Source organism: Trachurus japonicus, chromosome 4 (genome assembly GCF_045865225.1).
Source record: "Trachurus japonicus isolate A0001 chromosome 4, Traja_1.0".
NCBI classification, from domain to species: Eukaryota; Metazoa; Chordata; class Actinopteri; order Carangiformes; family Carangidae; genus Trachurus; species Trachurus japonicus.
Genome location: NC_140910.1, coordinates 3772703 through 3796334, shown reverse-complemented (window position 1 = coordinate 3796334; position 23632 = coordinate 3772703). Strand labels below are relative to the sequence as shown.

Here is a 23632-nt window from a genome sequence, read left to right as displayed (position 1 = left end):
TTTTATCATTTAATAAAATGTTTTTTTAAAGAAGTCTTGTACGTCATTGTTTTATTACTCAAATTAAATCGAATATAAGAAAGTAGAGATAGGTAGTTGACTAAAATAACATGACACCGTGGACTGGTTTTCCTCCTGTCCTCCCCAATTTTTTCAGTCACCAGCCGCCACTGATATATATATATATATGTGTGTAAAACATTTAAAAAATATAGTATATAGTATAGTATATGTGTATATTTATAACCCCCCCCCCTGTAACAAGTTAAGTAATTTATCTAACATCACAATTAGTCCGAAGCTGAAGGTAAAAATTCAATTAAAGTAAATATCCTGCATAGTTCTCCTCCTCTGTGTCCTCTGATCAGAGCGGTGACCCTAGCAACGGTGTGTTTTACTTAGCAATGGTCTGTGAACCGATTGCAGGTCAGGAATTATTTTTTTTTATTAGATATAAAAATAAAAAATAAAATGTTACCACAATGAAACAAAATCCATTGGCTGTCTCATCGTGAGCATTTGAACATGATTGGTTGATCTGACTGACATAATGGCTCTTGGCCAATGACAGCTGTGCGCGCCTTTCCGGCGCCAAATTTGAAAATAACCGTTACTGCTGCTGTGAAACGGGAACCGCCGCGACGCACTTCAGTCGTTCAAGAATGACCAGTCATGTGGATTATTTTTACGATACGGATAAATGGACAAACAGTCGGCTGGAACCTGGTCCTAGCGAGAGCTTGAGTGAATTTAAATCCTGCAAAAAATACCAGGTAAGATATTTCTCTGTTATTATTGTGGCGTTGTTGGTGTCAGGGATTCAAACAGGCAGGCTCTGGTGAGAGGGAGGGGGGCTGTGTAACGTTAACGGATGTGAAGTCCTGGACATGTCTCGACATGTCACCATGGAGGGTTTTTTTTTCTTATTCTCCTTGTTCTAACCAACGGTGAGGAGGATGTTTCAGCCGGTACATGGCTTCATTAACGTGTTACAGAGAAAAGGGTTAGAAAGAAAAGAGAGAAAAGCTAATCGCCATTAGCACATGAGCTATCCGGCTTTCAACCCCGTAGTAGCATTCTAGCGAGCGGCTAACTGGTAGCGTTAGCGGCTAACTGGTAGCATTAGCCACCGGTGTAGGCACCAAATGTGGAGGCTCCGGGCTGCCAAAACCGCCCTGACTAATCTGATGTTTGTTAAAATCTACAAAACGAATTACCGAACAAACACCACCACTTCTGTGTGCACGCCTCTGCAACTAGTCATGGCTATCGTAGCCGTTAGCTTAGCTGCTGCTGACAGCTAACAGCAGCAGCTAAGCTAACACCAGGACGTCAGCTGTTAAAACCCTCCCGTTGTCGGACACAACATGAAACTACTCCAATTAGCTCAGTCATGTTGTAACAAAGATATCTGCTGGAAAAACTATTTTTTTCATGGGCTGTTTATTGAGTTATTTAAGACACTGTTTTGAACACTGTGTAAACATAAGTGAAAGTTCCTTTAGAACAGTGGTTCCCAAACGGGGGGGGGGGGGGGGGGGGGGGTAAACCGGCTTCGGAATGTGTTTTATTTTGAAAATTAACCGGATTCTTCCGCTGTTTCTTTGTGCGACTTCCTGCCCGGCTTGACAGGCTCGCTCGCGGCCATAGCTCGCGGCTCGCGCGCCGCGCCGCTGCTGCTGTGAACCGGAGCGACGTGGCTCCGGTGTGACACAGTCGTTAACATCAAAGGGCTCCGCTTCTCGCTGCTTCGCGGCTACTCGCGGCGCGCGCGTGTGTGTGTGTGAGAACCACTGCTTTAGAAAACGCACTCTGCTGCAGAAGAAAACAACATGAACTCTGCTAGTAACAGAAACTACTGGAGATGAGACACTACACTGACTGTGGCCTCTTAGCATGGTTACTAATACTCACTCCTGTTAATAAAAGTAAAGTATCACTGATATTAGTGTATACTCGGTTGATGAAGTATTAGTCATCCAGCTGAAAATGATATAGCCTGCAAATAAGCCATCATTAGTGAATCCAGTTTATACACACAGGTGTAATAAGTTCAATTCACCCTTCATAGGTTGGACAAAATAATAGAAACTTTAAAGTCAAAGATATGTGGCAGTAATTTTCATTAGGATATTAGTTCTAAATATAGTGTTATTTGAGTAATAATAATCAGGATCAGCCGCAAAATAAAATAAAAAAAAATCATTCTATCCTTAATACTGTGACACAGCTAAAGATATTTTTGTCCTTGATTAATTAATGTTTTACTCTGTTTCTAATTGACTGAATACTCTTTGTTATGTCAATCTGTATTTTACACAGCCAAGGACCCACAGCAGTGCTCTACCCATGAGATCATCGTGCTGGAGAACCCGAAGTGACAATAGAGCAAAAGATGATGGGGTACAGACTTCAACATGCAAACAGGTAGGCAAACAGACCAAGAATTATGGCAAATGCATTTTGCTTCTTAAATTTTTTCATTAAACCTAGTTCAGATTAATTTCAGTTCAAGTTTTTAAAGTGATAGTTCACCCAAAATTGAAATTGCACTCATTATCTACTCACCCTCATGTCGACTAAGGGCTGGAGAAGTTTCAGAGTCCTCAGTGGCTTCTCTCTTACAGGGGTCTCGACGTAGCAGTGCATGTCCATATAACGGTTGCAAATGGATACCAACTGTCTTCATAACAAAAGACACACCAAAAAACATCCAAATACCTCCATGCTGCTCGTATGTAATGTTCGTCTTGTATTGAAGCCCCGAAATGCGAAATTGTCCCAAAAACAATGAAATAAGTCAATTTTTCGAGCTTCTCGAAGCTCTTCTTCCCGGTTCGTCATATTTGGACGAACCAGGGTCTGTTCTCTTCCCAGTTCGTCCAAATATGACGAACCGGGAAGAGGAGCTTTGAGAAGCTTCCGCTACAAAACAAGCTTGAAAAATTGACTTATTCAATTTTTTCCGGGACAATTTCGCATTTCGGGCTTCAATACAAGACGGACATTACATACGAGCAGCATGGAGGTATTTGGATATTTTTTGGTGTGTCTTTTTGTTACCAAGACAGTTGGTATCCATTTGCAACCGTTATATTGACATGCACTGCTACGTCGAGACCCCCTGTAACTCAGAGAAGCCACGGAGGACTCTGAAACTTCTCCCAGCCCTTAGTCGACATGAGGGGGAGTAGATAATGAGTGAAATTTCAATCTTGGGTGAACTATCGCTTTAAATGTATAGCACCATCCCATACAGAAGTAATTGAAATTTCCACAGGACTGATGCTGGCTAGCCTCGCATCACCAGGCTCTTCAGACAAGCGAAGAGCCTGGTGTCAGTTACCTCCCAATTAGTCTGCATTCTGGTTCCTGTCTGTAGCTGATACCGAAATCACCAAATTCACCAAAATAAAAGTATTCACCAACATAAAACTTATAAAATAACAGGGTACCCGCGGGGTCTTAAAAACTTGAAAAAGTCTTAAATTTGATAACTATAAATTAAGGCCTTGAAAAGGTCTTAAATTTAGTTTACAAGTCTTAAATTTCATTCTCAAAGGTCTAGGGGTGTAACGGTACATGTATTTGTATTGAACCGATTCGGTACGGGGCGTTCGGTTCAGCACAGCGCTGTGAACGAGTGAGTTTCGGTACAGAAGTTGTGTGTGTTTACAGTCCGCCTGCAGCTACACGTGCAGCCCGTTTACGTCGTGGCTATCGCTAATGCTACTGCTAATGCTACCGCTAGCGAGAAAACAGAGGCTTGAAGACCCTCCTGCTTTTGGGAGGAATGGAGGTGGAGGTGGGGGGGCTGTGGCTCCTATCTCCTCTCTGTCTGTCTGCCTGTCCGTCTGTCTGTCTGTCTGTCTGTCTCTCTCTCTGTGTCTGTGTTGCGCACAAGCTCCAGTACATGTGGATCTGCTGCAGATGCTGTCAGTGCCCGATCCGTACCCGGAACACGATCCGTTCCAGCGCTTCTGCGCATGCGCCGTTTTACGGCATTAGCTTCAAAGCTATGCTAACTGATAGCCTAGCAGTAGAGCAGCTAAAAGTCCGCCGTAGCGTTGTTAAAACGTCACTTTATTAATTTTAAATATTTTTTCATGCGAGAAAGTCACAGTTTAGAGTCCTAATCTGTGGTCAGTTTATCCAACTGACGTCTGTTTGGAAGTTTGCTCCGGTTTTGGGAGAAGTGCAGAGCTAGCTGGGAGCAGAGCTGGGAGCATAGCTGGGAGTAGCCACCGGGAGCTAACGTTAGCTCGCTGCTCGGCTCATCTCAGAGGCAGCAGCCGGCCGACTGAGGTGATCGACCGATTAACTGATCGGTCTACATTACATTTAATTTAATCAGAAATAGAACAGAGGGGAATTCGTTGCGACGTGCTTGTGTTTTTCCTCATAGATCGTCTCTGTTTTCATCCATATCCGCGGTGTCTGCCGTAAACTAAAAGAAGGGGGGAGTGCGCATGTGCGTGCGCATGCGCAGAAGCGTCCTGGAACGGATCGTGTTCCGGGTACGGATCGGGCACTGACAGATGCGCCCAGAGCAGGCGCACGTCGCTGCTGTGTTGACACTACGCACTGTGCCTCGTGATGACCCGCGTTATTCATTCATTTATTTATTTGCGGCCGAACGGTTGCATCGTCAGGCAGCCGTTGTGGCATTTGCCCACATTGCCCTGTCAGTCCGTCACTGGCTCGAACTGTTAGTGCTGCACTTTACATGTAAAAAAAAAAAAAAAAAAATCATTGTAAGGCTGTATGTTTTGTTATTTTGAGAATAATTTATTGAACTTATTAGGCAGCACTTTACAACAGTAGCCTTTTATATTTTTTTCATATTTTGTATAATGGCTTGGTTTAGTTTAATAAGTTTATTTGTATCAGGGACAGAATGTACCTACAACATAGCATTAGTAGGTGAGTAAAATAATTACATTTGACTAAAACATGTAAATTTGGTTTAGAAAAATTCCTAATAAACAACAAGCAAATTTATGTTTTGCATTTTGTTCTCTTACCGAAAATGAACCGAATCGAGACCTCAAAACCGAGGTGCGTACCGAACCGTGATTTATGTGTATCGTTACACCCCTACAAAGGTCTTATTTTTTATCTATCTGCATGATACATCGCAACAACATAACTGTATCTACTTGCAAAAAATCATGGAATGCTGCGTTGGCAAACGTAAAATGACTGTTGCGAGGTTGGTCTTAAATTTCATTAGATGTGGTCTTAAAAAGTCTTAAATTTGAGTTGCAAAATTCTGGGGGGTACCCTGAATAAACATTAACTTGTAATACAATAAAAGCAAAATGTCAATTTAATGGCTCGGGGACTTTCTTGTAAATTATATTCCTTAAATTAAAGAGTTTTACCGCATTTTATTAGCTTGGTGCTTTTATTTTGAAGGAAAGGTCTGTCTCTCTCGCCCTGGATCCGTTTCCTACCAAAACAGCGAGTCAACGGCCCCAGACTAGATGCTGGCTGACTGAGTGATAGAGTTGAGGGAAATCATTGACTATACAGCTGAATACCGACTGAATACTAACATTAAACTAGTGGTCTATTATCTTGTTTTTACTGGTGTGGAGTCTGGACTCCAGTAGGGATAGGCATTTCAAGCGAAAGTATTTGATAATCGCGGAGTACTAATCGATTGACTCTTTGACACCCCCCTCCAAACCCCCTGTGAATGATCTGATGTTTGATGTTAGGTTGAACATTAGAATGAAGCAAAGGACGTCAGAGCATTTTATACAGATAATTTAAATAATATTTAAAAAATCTCTTTTTTTTTCTCTCTTTTTCCCTAGATGCACCAAGGAGCCAGCTGATTACTACCAATTGGAGGGTGGACATCTCTTCATCTGCTACATACATACATCTGCTTTATCTGCTACATCAATTTTCTTTTGGCTATTTATTTCTTTTCCACAGTTCCAAAAGTATATGTATTGTCTGTTCAATGGCATTCTTTAAAAATGTTGCACTGTTCAGAAATGTAGAGTCAGTCACATTTCCTTTGTCTGACCATATGCCAGGCCTGTTGGCAGGGTTCTTACGGATCCTTAAAAAGTCTTAAAAGGCATTGAATTCATTAATCTAAAAACAAGGCCTTAATTGGCATTAAAATGTCTTAAATCAATTTTTCAAAAGTCTTAAAAATGTTAACACTTGGTAAGTGGTATTTTATGGTGGCCGTCAACGCTAAATTTCTCACAGCCACCAGATTCCGAGTCAGTGGTGTTTTTTTTTTTTTTTCGGACTTTTATGCATTTATTTTGAAAGGACAGCTGGAAAGAGACACAATCCAATGTTCATGTAGCAGTCACTTTACCTTGGATCACATAGGAAAGTGGGTAAAATTGTCCCTAACCCTATGTAATTGATGTGAGGTGTTTCTTTTTTTTCTGCATTTGTGTTTATTATGAAGTTGGTCTTAAATTTAATTTCAAGTGGTTTTAAAAAAAGTCTTAAATTTAACTTGGCTTAAGCTGTAGGAACCCTGGTTGGGGTTTTAATAGGCCTGTATAGCTCCCTACCTCAAACTGGGTTCAGTATCTGTGCCTGATTAAAAGAAAATAAAGGTTGCTTTTGATAAATTACCCAGTCTGTGTTAATATGTGGTATAAAGGTTTGTGCACATATTGCAGTTTGCATATTTAAGTATTCATCCACAATATATTGAACACATATGTCATGTTTTTGTTTCCATAATTTTCCATATATTAAATATATTCCACAATATATTGAACACATAGCCATACATATATTTCATGTATAATTTTACATATATTTAAAATATATTCTACCATATATTGAACATACATGTGACACTATATCTTTTCATATATTATCAATACATTTTATCATATAAATCTGAATACATTATGGTGGATATTTATAAATATAAAATTGCATATATTTTGGGATATATAAACCCATATATTATATATTCAGGTTTAATATATTTCAATATATTGAAAGGGGCAGTTTTTTGTATATTTTGCAATATATTGCAATATATTACAATATATTACATCAATATATAATATGTTGTATAATATATGTGTCATCAATATATTTTTCCATATATTGCAATATATAATATATTGTATAATATATGTGTCATCAATATATTTTTCCATATATTTACAATATATAATATATTGGAAAATGTAATGGAAGAATAATATATTACAATATATTACAATATATTGCAAGTAATATATTGGTAAATATATTTTTCTTTCGTAAGGGACATCTGATGAAGAGCAGGAATGAAATGAAATGAAAGGAATCCTCGTCTCTCCCACGTCGCAGTGAACTGCACATGGTGTTGTTTTGACATTACATAATGTCTCCACAGCACAGATGCAGCATCATACACACCACATGAGTGACACGCAGGAACAAAAGGCTCAGAGCGGCGTGTTGGTTTGGCAGTGACTCAGCCTGATGAAAGATTCATCCCCTTTATTATTCTTTTCTTGTTTTTCTTGGCCTTGTCCTCGTGGAGAGGTAAATTCAGTCCTGCTCCTCTCGTCCCCGTCTGGCCGCAGAAGAAACACTTTTGTTTCACCTTTTTTTCAAATACATGCATTTTCCCGTAAGCTCTCAGGCTTGTGTTGACAGAGCTGACCGTGCGGAGGCTGCTCACATTACCTCCCCCCTCCTCCTGCCTGCAAGGTTTTTCATTATCCTCCACCTCGTGGTTAACACCACCCTTAGTTCCAGTAAAGCCAGGAATTCATTCTTCTCTTTACGTTCCCTACCAAGAGTTCCCGCCTTTCCTGAGGTGCCTGCGAGACGGGAGCGCAGACTGAACAAAAGCAGGAGGTCAAAGGACACACATTTTCATTTGTGAGACTAATAGGCCAGGTGTACCTGCAGGGTACGGAAAGCCCAGAGAGAGGAATCAGCCCAGACACACCCCTTCCTGTGTGTGTGTGTGTGTGTGTGTGTGTGTGTGTGTGTGTGTGCGTGTGTGCGAGCACTTCAAAGGTCCAGCGAAAGCAGGGACCTGGGCCAAGCTCAGCAGGAGAGCCATTACAGCCCAATAGGAGTCAGCTGTGACCTCAAAGACCGTTAAATGATGTGATATGAGAGGGTGTGCTGCAGCCTCCCAGAGGCCTCCGTGGCCAATCACAGAGCAGAGCTGTAAAATGAACTCCGTGCTGATTTAAGCAGTAAAAGAATTTTAAGGTGCTTAGGAGAAAAGGTTGTTTTATTCACATGTGGTGCAGTTACAGCCTTAAAGAACTGCTCATTTCTTGTCATGGAACATTTTCTCACCTTTTAAGTCATTATTGTCGGGACTTGTATTTATGAATTAACTAAAAACATCAGAGGATGCATCATTTTTAGCATTTAGCTTTTAAAAAACCCCCCAATATTGTATTGTGGGAGTCAGCAGGTTAAAAAACGGGTCATGTCCTGATTCACACCCGATGGTCCTGGAGAGAGGAGAGAGGAGGGAGAGAGGGAGTCTGACTTCTGTCTGATTGTTCCTGCCTGTTCATTTCCTTTTCCTTTGTCGGAGTAAATCAAACATTAGGTCCTTTGATTTGACGTGTGATTGAGGAGGTTAGGTGGAGGGAATAAGTGGCCAATGAGCCGGTGATTTACTGGAGTGTTTGCTGATGTGAGCTGCACTCGCCCAGGCTGTGTGCAGACCTAATAATGAGTTGTTAAGGGGTCAAGAGGTAAAGGGTTGCTGAACGCGGGCCGTGACCTCTGCTGACCCTGCTGAGTGTGCACCGGAAAACAGAAAAAAGGGGAACATGGCCGCTATTGGCTGGGAGTGTCCAACAGATACAGCCTGGACTTCTCATTGGTCAGCAGGAGTGAGTCACAGGGGAGTCAACAGTGAGACACAACGAGAGGCAGAGAGTATGTTTACATGGTCAACAAAACTCTGATATAAATCTGATTAAGATGACACGAAATTTCCATGTAAACAGCGATTCCTGATTACCTTAATCCGTTTGAGGTCATAGTCCAATTTAACACGAATCAAATTAAGACACGTGGAGTATTCCAGTTTTAGTCGCATTATCAAACACATGTACATACCTTATACAGGGCCGTTGCATAGGGGAGAAAGGTGATGACAGTTTTTGACGAATTTTCTTTTTTGACTAAATTCCTCTTATACACAGCCAATCAAAAAAGTGGCGATGAAAAGTCAGGGGGTGGGGGCCCACTTCAGTATTTTTTCAGGGGGCCCAGAATTCCTAGCAACGGCCCTGACCTTATATTAAAGTTCTGAGGGAGTTTCGCTGCATTTTGTGACAGGACAGATACGCACACAGCAGGGATCAGCTGTTTTACAGCAGACAAGAGATATCAAAGAGATACCATATTACATTAAATCGACTCTTTCCCACCATTCCTTGCTTTGTACTCTCATCCAGTGCCTCCAATTTTGTCGCAGTGGCACAATGTTGCCAAATGAAAGTACAGAATACAGTAGGACCATTGTTGGAGTATGTGCAGATTGCATGACAAAGAAATGGGCCTAACTGCAGTTGAAGCCTCCACAAAATTAAAAATGAAACACCCAAAACTGAATGTTGAGGGTGGAATGTTCTAGAGGGAAAGTCAGACAGTGTAACATAGGCCATGTGTCAACATGTAAAATGGGAACATGAAAGGAATATTCTAAAAGCAACTCATGTAAACACCTTAATCAAATATTATCTTATTCAGAATAAAGTCAATAGTCGGATTACTGCTGCGCTGCCCATGTAAATGCAGCCAGTGAGAAGGTTTGAGGCTTTAATCAGACACAGATGACTTCATTATTTTCTCTGTGGTTGATAAGAGATGGAATCACACTGGAAACTCCCACTTTTTCTTTTGTGACTTCAATTGTGTCAGTAAATGTGTCACATAATTGCAAAACTGCAGTTCTTCTTCCTGCATGTGGAGGCTCATAGTGACATTCTTCAGTAACGGCTTCATTATTACTATAATCGGTTTTTAATCACACATGTGATCTCAACCATCTCTGGGAATAAATGTATCATCAGAGTAAAAGTGGTGTGAACCGATTTCAGGATTGCTTTGTTCTTTGATAACTAGTCATGAAAAGAGACTTCCATTTGATCACAGTCATAATAACTAATTATTCTGGTCACTTGGTGGCAGTGAAACGAGCTCCGAACTCAGTGTTGACATATAATCTCATTATTAAGTCCAACCTCTCCCCACTGACACATCCAGTAGGCTCGGAGCAACATCAGTGTTTACTCTCCTTTTAAGTGACTAACAGGAAAACAAGCCGACAATTACTGACTTGGTCTCTAGGCAGCGAGCAGTCACTTACCAGAAAGCTAAAACTATTAAAAACAACTGAGCAGCTAGTGAGAGTGAACAAGGTTGTAAAACTAAAAGTGACGCTGAAAGATCATCACACCCACTTGATGAGTCTGCAGTAGACACACACACACACACACACAGCGCCTTGATGGAGACAGGCAGACAGATCTGCTCACACCTGAGAATATAAATTCTTATGAGCATGAAAACCATAATTAGTGAGCTGATGTGTTGCTCATTGATTAGTGTAGCTTTAAGTCTACAGTGTAACAGTCCTACATGAAGTTGTCAATGTCCTGACCTGTTTGTTTTAACGTACAAACTCTTAAATCTTTGCTCAGAAACAGACTGGACGTGCTGTGTTCTGATGCTCTAACAAAAGTGCCAGCTCATTACTGTGCTATAAAACACAAACACACATACACACACACACACACAGGAACATTCATCATGCTGTAAACTCTTCACAAAGGAAATGTTTCTGGCGACGTCAGACATCGCAACCCGTCCAGAAAAATGAGAGATCTTCTGGTTGGCGTGGTGCCTGAACTCCAGTCTATGTACCACTCTGGAGGCTTCAAAATGGAAAGTATTTCAAAGTTACCGCAGCTCGCTGTTGGACTTTGTAGTGGTAATTTGAAGCAGCTGAGAAAACAGCAGCACTGCTCCGCTACGGCTCCGAACGCTGGGTGATCTGCAGGAGGATTTCAGCGTCAGGAGGCCTCAGCAGCAGCAGCATGCATTCACATACATGCTGTTGTTGTTGCTGAAATGTATTTTTCTTCTATCTGTTATCATAAAACCTACTGTGTTGGTAGGTACAGTGACTGTCTAAGACTGTGGTTCCCAACCTGTATTGGCTCACCGTGACCCCATTCTGGCGACCCCGCAATCACGTGATTGCGGCCGTCAATCAAGATGCGCCACCTCAGATATATATTTTTTTTTTGCTTTTTTGCCTTTGACAGCACATAGTGAGATAGACAGGAAAGGGGGAGGCAGAGAGAGGGGGAATGACATGCAGGAAAGGTCTGCCCGATAAGGGATTCGAACCGGGGACGCCTGCGTTGAGGACTGTAGCCTCTACATGGGGCGGCCGCCTTAACCACTGCGCCACGCACCGCACCCCAGCTCAGATATTTTTATACGCTGCATTTTATTTGAGCTCGATTTATATTTGAGAAAGTGAAAGTATAGAATACAGCTGTTTAAGATTGTGTGTGGTGTTTTAATCATAATATTTTGACATTTTTATCAGTAATTGTTTTAATCAATTACGATCCCATTTGAATTCCAGGCGACCCCACGTGGGGTCCCGACCCCAAGGTTGAAAAACACTGGTCTAAGATAAGACGTCGCCCCTCTGTCTGTCTGTCAGTGGGTGTTTGTTGTGAGCTGATGCGTCCTTCACAATGGAAACTGTGATATCTGATGGGATTTCCCTGCTCCGTCTACACTCCCACCCTTCACTGCAGCTCCTGGCTCCCAGGCAGACAGACGGTGTGGTGGTCCAGGCACCGATCCAAAGTCGGAGCGAGGAGCAACGTCTCCTGAAGCTCAACTATGATTTAATTTCACCACCAGAGAAGCTTTCATGTGTGGGCTTGTGACACTGCCAGTGCGTGCTGACATCCTGACCTCAAGTCAGGAAACACAGACAGGCTTTAGTTTCACTCGCTGCAATTAAACAACTTCACACACACATGCAGGAGGTTTTTTCTCCAGCGGTGACATCATGCTCTCATGTAAAAGCGAAGGCTGAATGAATGAGCGTTTAAATGAAGCCAAATGAAAATGTCACAGTTATTAGACTATAAATAGCAGCGGCCCACTCTTCTTCCTCAGACAGGTGATTAACCTGACTGCTGCTGCTGCTGCTGCTGCTGCTGCTGCTGCTGCTGCTGCTGCTGCTGCTGCTGCTGCTGCTGCTGCTGCTGCTGCTGCTGAGAGGCAGTAAAACACTTCAGGAAGTGAACCTCTGGCTTGATTACAGTGTAGCTGTGGCACCTGCAGGCAGGTGAGGGCAGCGTCAGGCAGTCACAATGGATCATTTACCCCCCCTCAACTCCTCCTGGTTCCCAGCATCACATTCCAAGCAGTGGTCACGGGGCCCACCTCCTCTCCCACATCAAAGCTCCAGGTGAGGCGAGGTGAGGAGGAGCTCGCTCCTGTAGGCGCAGTGGCTCATCAGGAACCAGAGCAGAGAGGAGAACAGTCCTGGTCCACTCATGAATGAATGAATGAATGAATGAATGAATGGTTATTTCGATCACAGGATCAAAAAAAATATTATACAACACAGAGTTCAAGGTAGTAACAAAATATAGCTGGAATATATAGAAAGGGTTTCGGCTGAAGCAAAGTTTATAGTTGCCCAACTCTCGTTTCCCATTTTGTTAAAAAAAAAACCATAAGCAGTCTAATGAGAAAGACACATACTGTACATGCATACATACATATACATAGTACATAATACGTCTCCCGACAATCCTATAACTATCCACAAACCTACACAACTCAAAAACAAAACAGGTCGAAATCTCAATTTTCATTGCTAAAAATAAATGTTTAGTTTACATACATTACACAACCAGTATCCATCCTCAACTACAAACATACACTAAAAAGAAAAAAAAAACTCCATGTTTCACCAGATACCGGTATGCACATACTTTTCAACGTGGTATGAGCATATATAGGGTTGCTTTAACTTCCCTCTCCCTCTTAGGTTTAACCCCCCCCCCTTTCCCCAAACATTTCTTGGATATTTCCTGGAAGTAGATGTGTAGATTGTGCAGTTTTGCAGTCCACTAGATCTCTAAATTCCAATGCCCTTGATTTAAGAAACAGCACATTGGTATGCTCATAGTACTGCACATTATTCTTATTGCACGCATCACAGTGAGTCACATGGATGATCGGCCTTCACATGCTGGAGGCAAATTCTAACACAGAAATGAGACAGATCATTGTAGTCTGGAAGAGATAATGAATTGATTAATCAGTCTCATATGGTAGATAATCAGTGAAAAATCAAAATTCCAATTATTTCCATTTATTTTATTTGGAAACTGTTGACAAATGCAGTCATCTTTTCTCAATTTTCAGGTTTTACACAGTTTAGTCTTGTGTTTCCATAAAGTCTGGGGGCTTGAGCAAATTAGAGATCAGAGGTCAGGTATTGATAACACCCTGGATCACATGCTTCCCTTAATCCATGAGGCAAATCTTATTTTTCAGACTTCAGAAAGCTGCAGAGCCACAGACTGGGTAGACTGTGTGTGTGTGTGTGTGTGTGTGTGTGTGTGTGTGTGTGTGTGTGTGTGTGTGTGTGTGTGTGTGTGTGTGTGTGTGTGTGTGTGTGTGTGTGTGTGTGTGTGTGTGTGTGTGTGTCAAATCTGTGGACTGACCCCTTTAATCTGGGATGAAAACAGTTGTTAGCTGCTGCAGAACCATAATGAACACACTGGTTATTAAACTGACTACAAAATAAAGTTTTGATTATCAAAACTTGACATCCCAAACCTTCCCTCATGAAGGTCCTGTCCCTCAGTAGAAGCTCTCAGCAGGCGTCCCTCTGCTCTGTCATTAGAAACAGTCTTGTGCTCCACCTGCTGCAGCGGCTCAGCAGCAGCAGCAGCAGCAGCAGCAGCAGCAGCAGTGATCAGCTGGAGGACGAGGACGAGGGCTCAGAGCGGATTACCGGGGGAGACGGGTATTATTATGATGTGCCTACTGGCACTGGGACTCTATTCTTTGTGTTTTTACCAATCAGACCTCAGAGGGACTTTCTCCAGCGGCTCACGCTGAGGGAGAGAGCCGCGGCGTCGGCGTTTCGGGGTCAGTGAACGCGTTTCACTTTTTGAGTGTAGGACTTGTGACACGGGGACAGAGGAGGAGCTTTGTCAGAGATGTTCATGTCGTTTCCTGCTCGAGTCAGGTGAGTCGCGGTGTTTGTTGTTTGCTGACGTGCATCCAGCTCTTCATCTGAAGGTGACGCTGTTTGTTTCCATCGTCTGTTGACTACTTTATTGTCCTTTTTCATGCCCATCACAATCCTACATCTGTTTGTTCTTAGTACAGAAAGGTTTGATCTAATGACTGACTCAAAATGACACTGATACCTAAATAGAATCATGTTTAACTAAAGGAAACATCTCTGTCCTGTGCATCATTCAGCATTCCTCTACTCCCTCCATGATCCTCCATTGTGGGTTAAGCGGTCAGTGTTGTTTCAGCGGTTTGGATTAACACTCAGACTCTCCTGTAGCAGACCATAAACAGATTAGTTTAGCCCAAGTCAAGGCCTGGCTGGGCCATCTGTACCCAGCGCTGGGTGGGGAAGGGGACACACACACAGGGGGGGAGGCGGGGGAGGAGGAGTGTGCAGGAGAGCAGATGTTCCTGTAGAGCTGTAGGTCACAGCGGCAGTGGAGCTGAGGGACGTCGCTGTGGAGACATGAGGGACAGGAAGGCAGATGAAGATGACACTGGCTGATTTCATTCAATAGTTTTAAACACTCGGCTCTGTCATGGCTCTAGGATGCTGTCTGGTGTTCTCATCCCAAGGTACTGTATCATCCACTGGGGCTTTAACTCAGCTGCTGCATGTCTGCTGGCTCTGCATGTCCAACAAACAGGATTGTCGTCACAAGAGGTGCTGAGAAGAAATCCTTCCTGCTAAAAGGCTCCAGCCTGAATATCTTTTTGCTCGGTTAGCTCAATCTATATGTAACAGCGTGTGAACAAATCCCTGCATGCTCTGACGCTCCGTCGTTCGGGATTTTGTGCACAAGTTCGCACTTACCGTACCTTCTTTAGAAGTGCACGGCTGACTCTGCACAACGTGAGCTCACCTGTCTCTCTGCTGCATGAAGCACCCGGACAGTTTTCTCATCTGACCTAATGCCTGACATCTGTGGCCGTGTTTTCCCAAGGGCCGCGGGCAAAATTGTAGGTGTGAGAGTATTGTGTGGGTATGAGCGGAGTAAGGGGGTTTGACTCGGCTCCTGTCTGGGCCAACACCGAGTAAATTACAAGGCAGAGGCAGTCTGTGGATGGAGGCTTTCATCCCCTCGCTCCTCCAGGCCCTGCAGGGCTGCTGGGAGAGAGGTGAGGCTGTTGGGGGATGATCCCTCTGCAGATGAAGAAGGAGAGAGATTGATAGGCTGTCAGGGCCGAGATTGTAAAGTGTGTGATTTTGTCTCAGCAGGAAGGTTCACAGGATGATTCACGGTAGAAATAAGAATAGATGCAGGTGAAAAAAGACATGTTTTTTGCACACTTTCTTGTGTCCACCCCCCCCCCCCCCCCCGGGGGGGCCCTGTGGCTCATTTGGCTCATCACCGCTGAGGAGAAAGCTGCCAAGAGGTCAATGAGATGAGTGAGGGCTGATGTGTTTTCTTTGGCCTCATTTGGGGAGGAAACAGCTGACCACTAAAGGCTCTCTCCATATGGACCTCTGTCTCCATCAGGACGTCTTTAAAAGGCCCCTCATGCACTAAAGCTCCGCTGCATAAAGCACTGACTCACCTCACTAAAAGGCGAGTACTGTCACCGAGCCCTGAAAGGAAGTCCTGATGTGTGCGAGGTAAATCATGAGGCAGGGAGAGCGCTGCAGTGTGGATCCGTTGTTGTTGTTGTTGTAGTTGTTGTCAGATGGTTTTTTGTAGTGTTGGAGATGGTGAGTGTAACAGCAGGGCCAACAGTTCACATCTCAGCAGGGAGGCAGGGAGGGGGAGTGGCTGACAAACACTGTCAGAGGATCACATCTCTAAACACATCAGCACTCACACAGCCAGTGTTGGGCACGTTACTTTTAAAAAGCAGTTGGGCATAGATACTTGTTACCTTAGTTAGTAACTGAGGTATTACATTAGAAAAGTAACTCATAACCAGGAAAAGTTACTATTGTGTTACTTTCTAATAAAATGCACCAATATGTCACATTACTTCGACTCGCCCCCCCTGATCCCCCTTCATCTGGAACTAACCAAATTTTCTGACTAGTTCATGGGCTGAAAAAAATGTCTATGTGTTGTACACTTAAAGGGATAGTTCAACATTTTCGCAAATTGGCCCATTGCCATAATCCCTTTAGTCATACCAGTAGGTTTGTTACCTTTAATTGTCGGTGCAAGCTATTTTTAGAACAGTGGAGCAGAGCCGCGAGCTGCTCAGAGCTACGCTACGGAGGTTAATGGGATTTTTTGGTTTCCCTCATCAAACTCATCAAATACACAATCCAACAACTCCAAAACGCTCAGGTGGACAAGTTGTGACCTGCACATTCACCACGCTATGAGATAATAACGGAACGTTACGAGACAGAGTTGTTTTCAAGGTAAATTCATGCAAAACCACTGATGTGTGTTCCTGTCAAGAGCAGTTTTTCAGCAAGCAGTCTGTATTTGCCTCGAAAACAGCTCTGTCTTGTAATGGGGGAAACAATAACTTTTTTGATTTCTTGTTACTGAAAAAAGTAGCGCCCTTAGTAACACCGTTATTCCCATCACAGCAGACAAGATTCAGATTTTGTCAAGCTGTTCCAGGTTCGAAATGTGGAGTTTGTGTTGAGGTGTGGTGATACGCACATGGATGATCAAATCAAGGCAAAACCCCAGTAGATAAAAGGAACAGATGTAGATATAATCTGACCTTCACAGTCCACAACCAGAGGAGGTTTTACACTTCCATACAAAGGTAGATGTCCATGTGTAGTGTGATATAAAGCAGCTCTAGGTTCTCTATTAAAACTGTGAAAGTGGCAAATCCTCCACAGAGAAATGCACACTGCCTGTATTCAGACACTAAGCCTTAAAACCAGCCGTCAGGGCTTCCTGTGGCTTTTCATCTTTTTTTTTTTTTTTAGATTTTTTTTTGCCTTTATTTTGTTATGGGAGAGGCAGGGAGAGTGACTGGGGAAATCACAGTCAAACCAATGATCGGTGCCTTAGGCATAGTCTACATGCCGACATGGGATGTGCTCCCTAACCACTCGACCACCGAGCACCCACGACTTTTTCATCTCTGATGGAAAACTACATTGACATGGTTTTTGGTTGGTTAAACTACAAATTTATCTTCTTATGGATCAGCACCTAAAATAAAACTCAGAAGAAAGGGAAAATTGAATCAAACCAAATCAAATTTGGGGGATCAGCTTTTTGAGTGATGGAGGGGAATATTGATCCCACTCATGTGCTGATAGGCTGAGAGGTGCAGGTACCAGCTCCTCTGTCCATCACTGAGAAGAAAAGCAGCTCTGCTCCATCACCCCCCCCCCCGACATCCAGGGCTGAGGAGCAGACACTGCACAGAGCTGGTTTTCAGGTCAGAGGGGTCACAGCCTTCAGATCACTCCAGGATGTTTTATGGAAAACATCAAGTGGGCCCTGAGCCACAGATAAACTTACAGCCTCTCCTGGGCTCTGCAGCCTCGACACCACGTTCCTTGTAAAGGATCTGTCAAAGAGACGTATAGACCCGCTAGAAAATCTCTCGGCGGCTTCAGTGTGACGCTGCACTCGGTCGTCTTGACCTCTTGGCAGCTGTGATCGGGAGCTGAACTGTGTCTGTTCTGGGTGAAAGGGACTGAATTAGCTCCTGGCTGGACTGCAGAGTAAATGTGTGGTGTGTGCACATGCAGCCAGAGCCAGAGGGTCAGGCAGAGTGTGGTGCAGAGAAGCTGCCAGGTCAAGGACAAACCCAGAGACGTTTGGCAGGTAGAAGAAAGACTGACAGATGTGTTTATGCAAAGCAAAGGCTCAGTTCTGTTAATCCTCAGTCGTTTCTATTTCTGTTTCATTTTGAGCTTTTTGTACTTCAGTGTTTTTTTATAAGTATTCATGGCAGGATTGTTCATTTACTTTAGTTTCAATTCTTTACAGTTCTCAGTTTTGGTTAAGTTTTTATTAGTCAGTGTTTTTTCATTGGGGAGAGAATTCAAAAGTGTCCATCTGATTTATATGAACCAACTCAAAATGAGCTCCTCAACAAAATGGACTAAAGACATTTAATTTCTTGTATTTTCAGGTAATTATTATTACCTTTTTATTTTAATGAGTGTAAATTTCCATATCTACTATAGATCTTATTAGAAAATAACTTTGATGCAACCTTACAGTCAGTGTTTTTTTATTCTGTGTCTTATCTGACCTCAAGGTTTCATCAACGTCAGTCTTTTCAACCTTGCTTCAGCAGTTTCTTCAGCTTTCAATAATTTCTTCTACTCATTCAGCATTGCTTCAGCAGTGACATTCAGCTTTCAGCATTCATACACATTTTCTTCAGGAAATGCTCTTTCTTGTTAATTTCAAGGTTTCATGTTCAGTCACTGGACAGACCCTGTATGTGTGATGTGAAATGTGAGTATGTCCCCTCTTTGTAACCTGAGGAGGTGTGTGTGTGTGTGTGGGGGGGGGGGGCTGACATTAGTCCAGGTACTGGTCAGTGTTTAGAGGATGAAAGTCACAGTCTCAGGTCGCATTGATAGCTATTGTTTCGCTGCAGGAGACAGCGCTGCATGGCAAACAGGCTATTGTTCCTGCTAATACTGGATCTGATAATCCTGCTTTTCACTCTCAGGGTTCAAACTCTTCATGAGTCAGCGTTTTATACCCTCCTCCTGCTCTCACGGCTCCACACTGTCGCCTCAGTGGAAAGAGGGTCTTTCCATTCACCTTAATGATGTTAACCGGTGTAATACCACACAAATGCCAGAGTGGAAATTTAAAGATTTTTTTTTTTTTTTTTTTACCCTTGGAGCTCAGCAGGCTGCCCCATGTGACCAGAGCCACTCACTCTCTCATTATAAGTCTATACTCAGGACTGACACTGGATCAGTCACCTCATTATTACTTATGGAGATCAAATATTATGTAAAGAGCTGAGTCTGTCACTGTCTCACCTGGGTCCCTGGTCTTATATTATCACACCAAGTTTTGAACCAACCATGTGTGAGTGTGTGTTGTCTGACCTGCTCTGTCTCTGTCTCTGTCTTTGCAGCCGTGTCCAACCTGGACGTGGAGAGTAAGCTGACGACACATTACCAGGCTCCCTGGCACCAGCAGAGGAACATATTCCACCCCTCCACACGGCCAGCATGTGTGGACGACCTCCACAGGCAAGCCAACCTCAGCCTGTGGACCCTGCACAGAGGTGAGCCTACCGCCCCACCCACCCCACCCCCCATCTCCCCACCCTCCCACTCTGTCATTCCATGGTTCATTCCTTGTGTCATGTAAAACATTTAAATGTTCGACTTTGTAACGTGCATCATTTATAAATCCTCCTCTGGGATACCTGTCTTAGTAACTCTAGTCATGAACACTGGTGGTGACTCTGGTGTCGCTCTGCCCTCTAGAGGACAAAGTGTGTAACTTCCTCCTGGCTGTTGGAGCTATTAAATGGTATATGTGATGTAGTGGAGGTGGATACAGTAACGTCTGATTCCATTGCAGTCAGATCCAGTAACTCTAACAGATTGAGTGGTTGTTGTTGATGTATGGAAGTCATTTAGTAATTCCCCCCTCAGGATGAACACACTCGACATTTAATGCAGTCTGTTATGATGCTGCTTACTACCCACACAAAATACACTATCCGTCAGACTTAATGACTGAACATTAATACAGTATTCATCATAGGCCCATCACACTGATTGCTGTGTATTCTGTTGCCTTCAGCCCTTTTGTTTATTGACTGGCTTTATTTGTCTCATCTGAAGTGAAAGGACTCTGGTCTGTATATCAGGTCTGTCTTATGTTTATACCCACAGGTCAATATGTACAATAAAAGACTCACTGGTCTCCATAACTGTTTCTCTTCAACATCTTCTGCTCTTTCAATTCATTTTTGTGTCTGTGTGTGAGTACATGGAGGTTAGACGCAGCCTGTCTGTGTGTCTTTGCTGCAGATCACCAGAGGAGACAGTCTGGCAGCCGGGAGAGGAGGGTGACCATCTCCATCTCAGCCGTGCCCCCCACGTCCGCGCACCCCTCCCCTCACACCTCCCAAAGGCCAGACAACAACGGCACCAATCTGACAACGGTGAGATGACCAACACAGGCTGCCGACAGCTTCTATAGTGTTATAATAAATGATGTATGGGATATTGTAGAGTGAGCCGGTCGTTATCACAACAGGATGAATGGAACCCCAATATGAGACACAATGTTGGTCAAAACATTAATTTTATTGGTTTATAAATTGCATCAAATAGCCTACGACTTTTATTGGTTCATACATTAATACATAAATCTCTGCCCAGATTATTATTTTTAATAACAGACCGTAGAATACAGTGATTAACTAATCAGAATGGAGCATTCAATAGAGCCGTGTAATATGCTACTTGGTTCTCAAACTTTTTCATATCAAGGACCCCTAAAATGACACATATTAGACCATGGACCCCATTGGACAACATTTTGAAGCAAACACGAGAAATACACAAATGTTTGTTCTGAGACTGGAGAACATCAATGTACATTCAAATTAGGGCGAATGGCGTGAATTTGGGGAAATACTGTAGAAAACGTTTAATAATTCCTAGAAAAAAGTGGTAAAATTCTCAAAAACAATTCGAGAAAAAAGTGATAAAATTCCTCAAAAAAAAGTGTTTAAAATTTCTAGAAAAAGTGGTCAAATGTCTCAAAAAAATTCTCAAAAAAAAAGTTTAAAAATTCTAGAAAAAAAAGTGATAACATTTCAAGAAAAAGTTGGGGACCCCCTTGAACCCTCTCAAGGACCCCTGGGGGTCCCCGGAGGCCCGGACCCCACTTTGAGAACCATTCCCAGTTTCTTATTTGTCTCTACCTATGAAGCGTGTCACTGTATTCACATGATAAGAATTTTGAATGTTTTTTTTTTATTGTTATGGGTCCACTTCACTTTTTGAAGTGGACATTCCCTGTTATGACCTGACCTGTTGATGAGGAGTTACATTCTTTATAATGCACAGATGATTGTTGGACTGTTGGAGGTAAATTCACCTTCTCTTCTTTACAAGCAGCCAGAGAGAGAGTATAAAGCTGCAACAACACAGTTAGCACAAACACAGGTAAAGAGGAAAGTGGACTGTTTGTGTGTTTAAATGTAGCATCAAGCCATTTTATATCCCACCCTGCCCCAATAATGTCACAGTCCACATCTTCCTCCTCCTCCTCCTCCTCAGTTGACCCGTGTGTTGTCTGTATATGTTCATGTCAAATACCTCCACGTTCATTTCTGTCATGTTTTTGTTTCCCTGTTTTTTTTTTTCTTTGTTTTGTTTTTTTTGTGCTGTAATTCAGTTTGAATCCACCCGCTCCTCCTCCCCCACCGAATGTTGCCGCTTCTCCCCCTGGAGCAGAAAGGTATTGGTCCCTCCCTCCTGGCTCCTGTGCTCCTTCTAACACTATATTTCACAACTCCTCACCTGTTCTCCTGTGGTTGACTTCTTCTAATTTACATAACAAACCTTTTTTTATAAAGTGCATGCCCTGTGACTGCAGCTCTCCCCCTCCAACCCCCAGCAGCGGCCTCCTCCCGCTCCACCCAGTCAGAGACAGTTTGTCATCAAACCACTTTTTAAAACGCGACGCGTGACACATTTACGTCCTCAGACGGTTGTTGTTGGGGGGTGGGTGCGCCAGCAGTATGTGAGGAATGCATGTGTGCAAGGCGCTGTCTCAGCCGCCCAGCAAGCCTGGGTTTCTCTAATGATAGGGTCCACTTCTCCGAGCTCGCGCCTGTGATTACCCATGATTCCTCTGTGCTGCGGTTTCCCCGGTGCACCCATCCCTTGAACCAGCTAAAAGCCTCATGTTCTCTCTGCGTGCTCACTAAATATATCGTATCTGATGCCACTGTGAGAAAGAAAGGAGCCTGTGGACAGGAGGGCAAACACCAAACCCTCTCATCCTGCATGTGTCCACTCTTCTTCTTCTTCTTCTTCTTCTCCTCTGTCTGTCACTGTCTCTCTTTCACTCCTAAAAAAAATCGCCTTTCTGTTCTCACAAATCAGCTGTAAATGGTCTCCCTTTGATTTCCCTTTTTTCTCTACTAGTTGGGAGAAGTTTCCAAGGAAACGGGTTTCTTTTGTGGCTGGGGTTTTGTCAGGGTCTCATTGGTCTGCTGGGAACAGAGAGCACAAAGGCTGGAGAGCTGCCTTTAAATGGGGGTGGGAGGTTGTCGGGGTGTGGAGGTGGAAACCAGTTGAGCCTGAGAATCATTTCCCAGTTTCACATGTGGCACTCTGTAGGAATCTCAAGGTAAGACTTTAATAGACTTAATTCATTTAGCATGGAGGGAGAAAGTTGGAGGCAATCTGTCAAAGTTTGAGAATCTGAGGAGGCCCATGGAAAAAAAAAAAAAAAGGCACGAGGAGTCTGAGTGGAGGACTGTGCAGTGATTGATACTGAAGCTGGGGAGGAATGCTGCTGTGAAGTATTTCCTCTCAAATGTTTCCGGAGACTGGTTATTATGCAGGAGACTCACATAGGTGCCACAGACCGTCGGAGCATGAGCTCAAAGTTTCCAAAGTAGCACGTTGTGACTGGAAATCACTGTTTACACCGCTCTGTCCTGTGCATTGGTGTTTAACATGTGTGATACACAACTCCCTCTGGTCCAGGATACATTCAGGGCCTCGGTGCTGTGAGATTGGTTTTCAGTGTATAACACCATTTGGTTTTAACACATCTGATTTGAACTCCTTTGTACAATTATGCATGAGGCTGCTGAGCAGAATCCTTGATTCTTGTTCTTTCCACTCTCTCTCTTTCTTTCTTTCTCCAAAGCATGGTTTGTATTTCCATTACTTAATGTTTTCTCTAAACTCGGACATGAAACTCAGCTGCCGGAGGGGTGTGTTTATTGATTTACCACGGCCTGTGCTGCAGATTAATAAGAAACTAATCTCTACATCTAGCCCTCAGCTTTTTCCCAGATAAACACTTATTGGCAGCACCAGAGCACCAGACTTTAAATCACTGCTCTCCACACCATCTCCCTCTCTGGAGCTGAGTTTTATATCAGCGCTTTTTAACTCTGCTGTACCATTTCTCATGTAATGCCACCTCACCATAACACCCTAACAATGCCAATATCCATCTGTTGCAGGCTGCGCCCTCTGACCCCGACAGTGACGGGGTGGCTCTAGGTCACCGGTCTAAGTTTCCCATCCCTAACACCCCCACCACCCTGGACAAGCAGACTAACTGGTCTAAAGCCCTGCCGCTGCCCACCCCAGAGGAGAGAATGAAAACCAATTCCCAAGTCATCAACTCATGTGTCATCCCCATTAATGTGACTGGTA

At 43.3% G+C, this 23632-nt stretch overlaps 1 protein-coding gene and 1 long non-coding RNA gene across 4 annotated transcripts in view; both read left to right on the top strand.

The window, feature by feature from the left end:
• Positions 1-23632, top strand: part of nhsa (Nance-Horan syndrome a (congenital cataracts and dental anomalies)) — a 72199-nt gene that overhangs the window by 36585 nt on the left and 11982 nt on the right. Inside the window, exons 2-5 of one of the 3 annotated variants that reach the window (XM_085773471.1) lie at positions 19339-19491; positions 20249-20382; positions 21627-21689; positions 23437-23629. In XM_085773471.1, coding sequence (XP_085629597.1) covers positions 19339-19491; positions 20249-20382; positions 21627-21689; positions 23437-23629 — 543 coding nt within the window. Of the gene's footprint in view, positions 1-19338; positions 19492-20248; positions 20383-21346; positions 21395-21626; positions 21690-23436; positions 23630-23632 lie in introns of all 3 variants that reach the window. The other 2 variants (XM_085773472.1, XM_085773473.1) reach the window with 2 other exon arrangements.
• LOC146988287 (uncharacterized) lies at positions 834-6191 on the top strand. Its single transcript, XR_015035691.1, has 3 exons — positions 834-947; positions 2323-2427; positions 5823-6191. It is a non-coding gene; the product is annotated as an uncharacterized LOC146988287 (long non-coding RNA).